Source organism: Polypterus senegalus, chromosome 3, assembly GCF_016835505.1.
Source record: "Polypterus senegalus isolate Bchr_013 chromosome 3, ASM1683550v1, whole genome shotgun sequence".
NCBI classification, from domain to species: Eukaryota; Metazoa; Chordata; class Cladistia; order Polypteriformes; family Polypteridae; genus Polypterus; species Polypterus senegalus.
The window spans coordinates 56,669,569-56,681,837 of NC_053156.1; the positions used below are offsets into that span (position 1 = coordinate 56,669,569).

Sequence of the window (12,269 nt, forward strand, 5' to 3'; positions counted from 1 at the left end):
GAAAGAGATGACTCCTGACTAGGACTTCCTGTTACTGTTTCCACTCTTTCCAAATAAATTGGCATATAGTGAGTCAGCATTAACACTGTTAGCTGTAAACAAATACCTTTTTGCAAACCTTTATCAGGAAAACATTATCATCTAATTATTGTCTGATTATATGGAACAGTAGCAGTTTTATAAACAAAATAATGCAATGAGTTCCTTATTTTATATATGCCATATATTAATGTTATTACATGGAGTTGGTGCATAAACAGAAATGTTAACTGCACTCAATAAATATTTAATAGTCAAAAACTTGGACATATTTTTACTTTTGAACATTTTTTTTCTGAATGGCCAGTTTAATTGGTTATTTATACCTACTTCCAGACCCCTGCTGGAAATTCTATTCTTGTGCAACTGAGGCAGCAATGAAGTTAAATCAATACACAGTAAGTTACTCTGATCTGTGTATTAAGTAAGCTTTGCACTCTTAATCATTACCTGCTTTATGAAATATCATTATTCATTTAAAATATGTAATTTATTTCTATTATTACAAGATACAAGAAGTTTATTGTTATATACACAGTAAAAAACACCACATAATGAAATTCTGTTATATTGCTTGCTCATCCTCTTTATTATACATTGTTGGTTTTTGTTTTTAATATTATAGGTCTCTGAGAAAGTATTTCATGAGGTTTGGCAGGAGAAAAGCAAAAAGAATTTTATCTTAAAATTCTAATAGGAGCTACTACACTTTGGTATTTGAGAACCCATACCCAACTGCTGACTTGATTAACAATGGGAGTTTAGAATTACAGCCATGTGTAACATTTCCACCTTCCAAACTTCTGCTTGCTTCAACATACCTGGAGAAAGTTTCCTAACCATTGCACCTGCATTGAGTCTGCTGATTTTCCAAATGGAATTTTCCCAGCACAGCCTAGCTTTGATTTTACGCTAAATTATTATTTATACAAGCTTAGTATAAAATTATTAATTATGTTGGTAATTTGATTTGGTAATTCAGCCGCAGGGGATGCAAATCCAGCCACAGAGGATACACAAACCAGTGTGTTTCTTCGTGTCATGAAGGTCATCCGGTGTAAAATTTTGCCAGATCAATATGTGGACAACAATACAAATTTTCATACTGGATCGGTCAAGGCCCATGTTAACAATGGCCGCCACCATAACTGTTAGCCAACAGGGTGAGGATGGAAATTGGGCTACTGTTGGCTGAAGAAAGAGAAGAAGAGGGGAGAGACGTGTCCAGAGGAAGGTAAAGAGAGTGGAACTGAGGGTAGGAACTTTGAATGTTGGCTGTATGACTGGTAAGGGGTGAGAGTTAGCTGATATGCTGGAGAGAAGGAAACTTGATATATTGTGCATGCAAGAGACTAAATGGAAGAGGAGTAAGGCCAGGTGGATCAGAGGTGGATTCAAATTGTTTTATCATGCTGTGGATGGGAGGAGAAATAGGGTAGGGGTTATTCTAAACAAACAGTATGTCAAGAGTGTTTTGGAGGTGAAAAGAGTGTCAGACAGAGTAATGATTATGAAGCTGGAAATTAGAGGTGTAATAATGAATGTTGTTAGTGCATATGCCCCACAAGTTGGGTGTGTGATGGATGAGAAAGAATATTTTTGGTGTTAGTTGGATGAAGTGATGGACAGAGTACCCAAGGGACAAAAAGTGATGATTGGAGCAGATTTCAATGGACATGCTGGTGAAGGGAACAGAGGAGACAAGGAGGACAATGGGTAGGTATGGTGGCAAGGAGAAGAATGAAGAAGGTCAGATGATTGTGGATTTTGTGAAAAGGATGGGTATGGCTGTGGTGAATATGTATTTTAAAAAGAGGGATGAACATAGGGTGACGTACAAGAGTGGAGGAAGATGCACACAGGTAGACTATATCCTGTGCAGAAGAGTCAATCTGAAGGAGATTCAAGAGATGCAAAATAATGGCAGGGTAAAGTGTAGTTAAGCAAAATAGGATGGTGGTCTGTAGGATGATGTTGGAGATCAAGAAGGGGAGGAAGGAGAGGGCAGAGCTAATGGTCAAATAATGGAAGTTAAAAAAGGAAAACTGCAAGGTTGAGTTTAGGGAGAAGATAAGACAGGCACTGGGTGGCAGTGAAGAGTTACCAGACAGCCTGGACAGAGGAAGGAGGAAAAGGAAACCTTGTGGTGGAATGGGGAAGTACAAGAGAGTATACAGAGGAAGAGGATGGAAAAGAAGAAGTGGGATAGTAAGAGAGAGGCAGAAAGTAGAAAAGAGTACAAGGAGATAAGGCGTAAGGTGATGAGAGGTGGCAAAAGGCTAAAGAAAGGGCATACGATGTGTTATATGAGAGGCTGGACACTAAGGAGGGATAAAAGAACCTGTAACGATTGGCTAGACGGAGGGAACAAGCTTGAAATGATGTGCAGCAGGTCTGGGTGATAAAGGATAAAGATGGAAACATACTCACAAGCGAGGAGAGGAGTACTTTGAGAGGCTGATAAATGAAGAGAATGAGAGAGAGAGAAGGTTGGATGATGTGGAGATAGTGAATCAGGAAATGCATTAGCAAGGAGGAAGCAAGGACAGCTATGAACAGGATGAAGAATGGAAAGGCCATTGGTCCAGATGACATACCTGTGGAAGCATGGAGGTATTTAGGGCAGATGGCACCCATCTGTCAACCAGGTTGTTCAATGGAATCTTGGAAAGAGAGAGGATGCCTGAGGAGTGGAGAAGAAGTGTACTGGTACCGATTTTTAAGAATAAGGGGGATGTGCAGAGCTATAATAACTACAGGGGGATAAAATTGATGAGTCACAGAATTAAGTTATGGGAAAGACTAGTGGAAGCTAGGTTGAGAAGGGAGGTGATGATTAGCGAGCAGTAGTATGGTTTCATGCCAGGAAAGGACACCACAGATGCAATGTTTGCTCAGAGGGTATTGATGGATAAGTATAGAGAAGGCCAGAAGGAGATGCATTGTGTCTTTGTGGACCAGGAGAAAGCATATGACAGGTTGCCTTGAGAGGTATTGTATGAGGAAGTTGGGAGTGGCAGAGAAGTATGTAAGATCTGTACAGGATATGTACAAGGGAAGTGTGACAATGGTGAGGGATGCGGTAGGAGTGACGGATGCATTCAATGTGGAGGTGGGATCACATCAGAGATCGGCTCTGAGCCCTTTCTTATTTACAATGGTGATGGACAGGTTGATAGATGAGAATAGATAGGAGTCCCTGTGGACTATGATGTTTGCTGATGACATTGTGAACTGTAGCGAGAGTAGGGAGCAGGTTAAGGATACCCTGGAGAGGTGGAGATATGCTCTAAAGAGGAGAGGAATGAAGGTCAGCAGAAACAAGACATCATACATATGTGTAAACGAGAGGGAGATCAGTAGAATGGTGAGGATGCAAGGATTAGAGTTGGCGATGGTGGATTAAATACTTGAGATCAACAGTACAGAGTAACAAGGATTGTGGAAGAGAGGTGAAAAAGAGAGTGCAGGCAGGGTGGAATGGTTGAAGAAGAGTGTCAGGAATAATTTGTGACAGACAGTTATCAGCAAGAGTAATTGGGAAAGTTTACAGGACGACAGTGAGACCAGCTATGTTATATAGGTTGGAGACGGTGGCACTGAAAAGAAAGAAACCAGGAGACAGAGCTGGAGGTGGCAGAGTTAAAAGATGCTAAGATTTGCATTGGGTGTGACGAGGATGAATAGGATTAGAAATGAGTACATTAGAGGGTCAGCTCAGGTTGAACGGTTGGGAGACAAAGTCAAAGAAGCGAGATTGCGTTGGTTTGGACATGTACAGAGGAGAGATGCTGGATATATAGGGAAAAGGATATTAAGGATAGATCTGCCTGGCACGAGGAAAAGAGGAAGGCCTAAGAGAAGGTTTATGGATGTGGTGAGGGAGGACATGAAGGTGATGGGTGTAACAGAACAAGATGCAAAGGGCAGGAAGATATGGAAAAACATGATCCACTGTGGTAACACTTAATGGAAGCAGCTGGAAGAAGAAGAAGTTGGTAATTTGTTATGGTGATTAGATGAAGTACTGTAAGAACTACTTTTTCAAAGTGCATTTCCCAACAATGAACCTAAAGCCCAGGCTCCCTGCTGGGTACAGTGGCAGAATTAATGTGTAGTATGCATGTTTTTTGTATACTATAAGTAATGTTCTGCAGATAGTGGACTGATAAATGTTAAACAGCCTTTGTTTCCCATTCAGAATTGACATTGTGATGATGTCATTTTGCTATGAAGTTGCAGTCGGCTTGACTGTCTAGACCAGTGATGGCGAACCTTTTAGAAACCGAGTGCCCAAACTGCAACCCAAAATCCACTTATTTATTGCAAAGTGCCAACATGGCAATTTAACCTGAATACCACCTAAAACTGAACACCAGCAAAACCAAAGGAGCTGGTGGTGGATTTTAAGATGCCCAGGCCCCTCATGGACCCCGTGATCATCAGAGGTGACTGTGCAGAGGGTGCAGACCTATAAATACCTGGGAGTGCAGCTGGATGATAAATTGGACTGGACTGCCAATACTGATGGTCTGTGTAAGAGAGGACAGAGCCGACTATACTTCCTTAGAAGGCTGGCATCCTTCAACATCTGCAATAAGATGCTGCAGATGTTCTATCAGACAGTTGTGGCGCCCTCTTCTACATGGTGGTGTGCTGGGGAGGCAGCATAAAGAAGAGGAACACCTCTCGCCTGGACAAACTGGTGAGGAAGGCAGGCTCTATTGTATGCACAGAGCTGGACAGTTTGACATCCGTGGCAGAGCGACGGGCACTGAGCAGGCTCCTGTCAATCATGGCGAATCCACTGCATCCACTGAACAGGATCATCTCCAGACAGAGGAGCAGCTTCAGTGACAGACTGCTGTCACCTTCCTGCTCCACTGACAGACTAAGGAGACCCCACACTATGCGACTCTTCAATTCCACCCTGGTGGGGTAAACGTTAACATTATACAAAGTTATTGTCTGTTATACCTGCCTCACACTCTCCACCTTGCATTTTTTTAACTTGCACAACATTGTTATCACTCTTTAATTTAATATTGTTATTTATCAGTATGCTGCTGCTGTTGGAGTATATGAATTTCCCCTTGGGATTAATAAAGTATCTATCTATCTATCTACTGAGCTTTTTGTTTAGAAAAGCAACTCATACATTAACATCTTTTGTCTTAAAATAAAACATAACAGAGCTTTCAATGATACGAACAACTTTTTGTTGAAAGGTAAAAGTTTGCATTTGGCGTGCTTTTGAAAAATGAATGTGATTTTGCTGTTGTATGCATGCTGATAATTTGCCTAACCTTGGCTCATACTTTGTAAGTTTGAGAGCAACACATGCAGCACTAAGGTCATCTGTTAGTTTGTTTCTGGTGTCAGATTTGATTTAATTCAAAGCTGAAAACAGCTGCTCACAAGCATAAGATGTTCCAAACAAAGTAAGGAAAGCAATCCCTTCAAGTGCCTTCATTGACTTAAAATTATTTGGCAGAGAATTCCACACTTTAAGGATTTCATTTTCAGAACTAACTGTTCTGTCCTTTGTCATCCCTTCTATCTTCTTAAGTGTTTCCCGCAGGTCTTCCCCATTAACCTCCGTTCCTGTTTCCGTGTCCCCAACTCTCTCTCTCTCTTTTCCCCTTTCCATCCGCCTCGTGCTTCTCTTCTATATTACGGGGTCGTGGATCAGATGTGGCGATTAGCAGCTCCAGGAAACAATTACAGATGCGGACGACTCCTCACCTGTGCACTTAAGCAAGGATCGCCCGCATCACAAAGCTCCCGGGAACCGCTCCGGCCACATTACCATAACCCCCTCTAAGCCGCGAGTGCGGTGATTATCTATTAAAACGGTCCTTTTCAATTTTGAGCTGTGGACCCGCTATACCACATCCCCTCCAACCCCACCACGGGAATCACAAACTCAACAGGCTGCAGTCCGTGCCGCACCCTCACGCCGCATGTCAGCCGCCCGCCTCACCCCAGACAGGAGGGGGAGGAAGCGCTCCCATTGGGCTGCTGGGCAGAGGGGCGGGTGATGTGAGAAAAGTCCTCCGGCGCGCGTGAGAGGGGGAGCTGGGAGGGAGCAGCCCGGTCTCGCATCCCTCTGGCTTTATAGTAACGAACTCTGTGCTGGGGCGACGGCGCGCGTGCCCACAAACAGGGCTCTGAGTGCCCCATTTGGCACGCGTGCCATAGGTTCGCCACCACTGGTCTAGACTGAAAACATGGTGCTGTGCAGCACTACACTCTTCAGGTAAGTTTATTAAAATTGGGGGAACACAATGGCAAAGTGATAGAACTGCTGCCTTACAATAAGAAGACCTGGATTAGTGTCCTGGGTTCTTCTTGCCTGGAGTTTACATGTTCTTCTTGTGCCTGTGTGAGTTTTAATGGGATGCTCCAGTTTCCTTCCAAAGACATGTATGCAGCATTGCTATATTGATCTGAGTGTGTGTGTTTACGTGTGTGTGTGTGCAACCTTCATGGACTGGCACCCTATCCAGATGTTGTTCCTGCCTTATGTCCGATTAGGCTGGGATAGGCTACAGCTGCTTCATGATCCTACCCTGGATAAGCAGGTTAAGAAAATGGCTGGTTGGATTATCAAAATTAAAAGTATAAGGAGTGTTGAAGTAAAGCTTTCCAAAACTAATGGAGCTGACCTGAAGTTGAATTTTCTTGAGCATGTCAGCTACCTAAACAACACTACCTGATGGGACAAAAAGACCTAGGATGTGGGTTGTTAATTCTCAGAATATTCTGAGATTAGAAGGGAAATTCTATTCAATGTTTCAATGTGGATAGCTGTGTACTGGTACTACTGACTTGGTCTATATAGGAGGGGGGCACTGCAAGTGTTATATATCTGTATAAAATGTTATATGTTACTTATTACATTTAAGGTCAAAAGTGTAAATATGTGCATGGAAGGTTGCTCTCATAAAACACAGTCAAACAGTAAGTAATAAGTCAAATGTTTATATTCTAAACAAGGGTATGCTAAAAGTACACAAACGTCTAATAAGAAAGACAGTGGCTAAAGGTCTTTCTTGCAATTAATAAAGAAAACTGCTTTATCCAAACTAGGGTTTATCAGCCTACAGAGTATATACTCCTTCCAATCATTTTGTGTACTCTGAAAGAGTAAACCATTCCTCATTTCATTTATTATTAGCCTTTTTAGGTTGTTACAAAAGTCAGCATCCATCAAACAATACACAAGATTAAATATTTTATACATAATAAAACACACATGCCTGGCAGAAGTGAATGCCTCGTACACTGTTCCCTGCCTTGTCCAAAGGGGGTGACCAACACATAATGCCCATAACATTGGGTACAATCAGCAGCACTGCTCCAGAAACACCTGACTTTGCAGGAAGGCCCACCTGAAAGACAAATGAGTTAGAAAATGTACATGAGGCACAACATCCAGGTATGTTTGGGGCATTGTTAACTGTTTTAAATGATGGAGCATTTTAATTTTTTGTTTAGTTGGTAAATTAGTTATCACATTATGTTTATTAAATATTTTTGTAAAAGTGCATCATATTCAAGTATAATAATGATAATAGAATGTAATTAGTAGAATACATGGAATAGATGTTTTTAATTGTATTTTACAAAATTGAGCTTTAAAATGTGAGCCAAGATAGTTTTGTGGTGGTTAAAGTTTTCACAGACAGCAAATTATAACTAAAGTGATGTAAAAATTGCATTTTTTGATGTGCTTCTGTTATTTGTTGTTTATAGAAGGTATATGGGTAATGGTAGTTTAGAACTCTGTGTGGGGGTAGATAAGCCAGTGCAGACTAGTGGCAAGTTAATGAACATCATGGTGCAGGAAACAGAAGTAGCTGAAGAACTTATCCATTTTAACCACATGAATTGAAGATCCAAATTTATAAATTATGTACCTTATTCTTTAGGAGAGAAAAAGATAAACTAAGCTAATGTAATTTTATGTTTTGTGCTGTTTGATGTCTTATGAGTGTATATCCCTTTGCATGTCTATATAAATGTGCATATGTCTGTCTTTTGTTAAGCTTAAGTTATAAATTGTTTCATTTTTTATTTTAGCATGTGTGTCTGTGTAATTTGTGAAAATAAGTCTATCACCATGACTAAGAAACTACAGAGAAAGTGAAAAGTGTTTAATGTAGACTTTTGCCCATTTATGAACCTCGTCTATAAATTGCACAGATTCCTTCATATTTCTGGCATCCTAACTGGAAAGTGAAACAAACGATCCCTCACTCAACCACCATTACTGTGGAGTCCCTTGCAGGTTAATTAACATTAACTAAACATTTTGTTAATTGTTTAATTAATTACCGGTATTGACGAAGGCAAAAGTGATAATTAACTGAGTGACCATTTAATACCCTTTTCTACATTGTTCCCTGAATTTCTCCTGCAGTGGGTTTTGCCTCCCATTGTATGTATTAAATAATTAAACTTAACAATTTAAAACCTGAAAACATTTACTGTATAAACTAGATGTAATTTATAGCATTGATGCAATTTGAAAAAACCCAAGGTATGTTTCATACTTTATTTCTTTACAATGCAATGTATTACATTGTTTTCATAGACATTGAATACTTTAATATTTTTATTCTATTAGGTACTGTTTATAAGCTTTAAAAATTTACAGTTCATCGCAACGTTCAACAGAGAGGAGTGATGTAGGTGGGGGAGGGGGAGGTACAGAATTTTCACATTAATCTGGAAATAAATCTTTTTTTATATAAAAGAAAATTATCAGGGTTGATGTGTGAAAAACTGAGTTATGATAACACTATCAGTGTGTGAGTTTAAATAGAAAAATTATAAACTTCACATTGTAATTATCAATATAGTGGCTTTCAGCTTGTCAGTCAGACCTGGTACCAGTATGTTAATGTTTAATATATTTCATTTGGTTGTGTATATAAACAAGATAAAAATCCAGATTTATGGTCAGGTGTTCTTTTAATAAAGTTAGCTAAGCTGTACCATTATTCAGCATTAGACTTTAGACTCACATGGAAGGCAAACTGTCCAGAGAAGTCATACATCCCACAAGAGTGCATCAAACTGAGGGTGTTGCGGACTGCTTCTGCACTCAAAACTCGCTCTCCTGTGATGGGACAGATACCTCCATTGGCCAGTGTGGCAGCCATCACACTGCTAGATTCACAGGTCACTTCAATAGAACACAGCTGGGAAGGCAAAAATCAGTAAGAATATAAAGCTTAGACTCTATTAACTTGAAACATATGGGAAACATATGGTTATGATTTAGGGTCCACACAGGATTGACATAAATTACATAATCATACCCTTTAGTCCATTTGGTCATTAAAAAATCCATAAGTGCCTCAACAACTATACTACCTGCAAATCAGACAATTCTCTACCTAATAAAATCAACAGAAATTAACTGCTTTTTCTGGATTTTTACAACAGTTGAAGAAATGCTGACTCAATTAATTTCAACCTGTACTAGGGTGTTGTACCGTGTTAGCCATTATGAATGTAGAGAAAAGCCAAGCAAAATTACACATTTTATTGACTAACTAAAAAGATTACAATATGCAAGCTTTCAAGGCAACTCAGGCCCCTTCTTTAGGCAAGATGTATTCATGTGTCACCTCAATTATCAGAAATTAATTCTCTGTTTCATAAGTATAAATCAATTTGATTTGCCCTTGTTTATTTTTACACGCAACTACAGCTATCACTTGTTTATAATGCTTCTGATAATACTGTATGTTTACTATATAATGTATCAGGTGTCTCCAATTCATTGATATCCTGCCTATACCAGAGTCCCCTTAAGGATATAGCTACTCAAAAAGTTCTGAAAATTATCACCCCAAATATTTACAGTATATAGTCATGAAAAAAAGAAAGTACATCCTCTTCCAATTCTGTGATTTTACATATCAGTGCATAATAAAAAAAAAAATATCTGTGGCCTCATGCATAACGCAGTGCATAGGCTTCACACTAAAACATGGTGTAGCGGAAATGTGCATATGCACAGACAAATCCAGACGCATGAATCTATGTGTACGGCAACTTCCACGTTCTTCCGCTCCATAAATCCTGGTCAGCATGAAAAGTAAAGCACGTGCACACGCATGCTTGCCACTCCCCAACTCCTGCCAGAATTGTGCCTCTTTGAATATGCAAATCAATATAAATAGCCCTTAAGCGTTCTGTGAAAAGACAATGGCAAAAGCACAGGAGAAAATAGAAGAATTGCAGCGAATACCAAGCGGAGCCAAGGAAAAACATACTATCTGTTGGTTTAAACAGTGGTATAAACAAAAGAAGGAAGTTGATTGAGTGACATAGACTGTCAGAGAAACTCGAAAGTTCAAGTTCACAAAGTTGCACAGTGCCCGAAATAAAAAAGAAGCTGTCAGATATCAAAGCCGCCGTGAAAAGGCGAGTCGTAGCCCACCATCTGAGAGTCTTATGGAAGCTTATTAGGGTACAGAGAAAAGACAAAAATAGGCACACAGTGGCAAAAAAGCTCAAAATGTCAACTTTAATTTCGAAATTTCCACTTTAATCACGTAGTTTATTTTGTCATTAAAGTAGAACATCATAAACTTCATCTTAAATCGTTTAATTTGCTTATTTCTCAAATACCATTGTAACTAAAGTAGCACGTTAATTGCTTGTTTTGTATGTATTCTTCTATGTGCTCCATGTGTGTGAATCACTACGAGCTTCTTAAACAAGCTTTCTCTTCCTCCGACAGGACACAGAATCCATTACATCCATGATATTACAGCTCTCTGAATAAATTAAATACTGAGATGTATAATTGATATAATTTTCATGATGATAAGCATTAAAGAATGTTATTAAACATAGGAACATGGTGGCGCAGTGATAGTGACGGGTTGGCACCCCATCCAGAGATTGCTCTTGTCTCCCGCAAGATGCTTGCTGCGCCGTGCGCTACCTTCGATGAGGTAATTTATTGAAGCAGTATTGTCTCTTTGAAACATACTAATCCTTTCCTTCCTTTTCTTTCTCCAAGTACCCAATCGCCACACAATCAGCTCTGCAATAGATGTCAAGCCATTTGTAAGCTCAGAACACAGATTCTTCACGCCAGTCCCAGCAAGAATACAGCGCGAGGCAGGAATAATCCCTGAACGGAGCACCAGCTTATCACTACCGCTGTCCAACGTGTTGCAATGGCCCAGTCCAAAGTCCACACCTGAAATAGATTAAACTGCAGAAATGCATAAAGGAATGCATGCAAACCTCAATGAATTAAAGCAAACTTGTAAGGAAGAGTGGGCCAAAATTCCACCACAAAGATGTGAAAGACTGATAAATTCATACAGAAAACAATTACTTCAAGTTATTGATGCTATTGAATCAAAAGGTATACTTAATTTTTTCATAAAAGGCTTCTCAATTTTGGCAGCACTTTTGTGCAATAAATAATGAAAAGGCGAAATCTGTCGAGTGTTGTTTTATACTTGAGGTTTGATTTAAATAATTTTAGAACCTGGTAAGGACCAGCTTTTTTTTATTATGTCCTGATATGTAAAACTATAGAAATGTAAGAGGGTTTACTTTCTTTTTCACATGACTGTATATTTTACTTATCTATATACAGTACATATGTAACAAATCTAGTTTTTGATGCCATCTTTTTTATTGCTCTAAATTTATATTGTACAACACTTGAGGAATGCTGTTTGAACTTTATGCCATACCCATAATGTAGTTCTCACCTTAAATTTACTTTTCACAATTCAAATCCATACTTAACAACAAGCTGTTCTCTATTTAATTTTCTTCCTTTACTTTACCCTCTATGTACATAGTACACTGTCTTCCACCTTCCACTACTGTTGTTTCTATTTAATATTATCAATGTATATTTTTATAACTTTGGTGATTTTATGCATATTGACTTAAACTTATTAGGGTTTTCAGCCTGTAGTTGTGTCTACCTGCCTTGTACATTTGAAATTACAACACATGCAGGCACAAATGCACAATTGAAATGAAGAAGAAAAAAAAACTGTGAGGGACATGTAGCTTTAGTCATTAATATACATTTTTTACCTATCCATTGAAGGAGGATATAGCAATCTGGTTTATGTACAGTATCTATCTAATCATGCATCTATCTAATCATGCCATTCATCATCTGTTTTAGTTGCTAAAGACAATAACAGAGTTGTGACTCTGCATTGTACCAT

At 39.1% G+C, this 12,269-nt stretch overlaps 1 protein-coding gene across 3 annotated transcripts in view; it reads right to left on the bottom strand.

Annotated features, from left to right (window-relative positions):
- gls2b (glutaminase 2b (liver, mitochondrial)) overlaps positions 1-12,269 on the bottom strand; it is a 66,707-nt gene that overhangs the window by 8,437 nt on the left and 46,001 nt on the right. For all 3 annotated transcript variants that reach the window (XM_039747258.1, XM_039747259.1, XM_039747260.1), the window contains exons 12-13: positions 9,072-9,248; positions 7,302-7,433 (exon numbers count right to left, since the gene is read on the bottom strand). In XM_039747258.1, the coding sequence (XP_039603192.1) occupies positions 7,302-7,433; positions 9,072-9,248 (309 nt within the window). The remainder of the gene's footprint in view (positions 1-7,301; positions 7,434-9,071; positions 9,249-12,269) is intronic.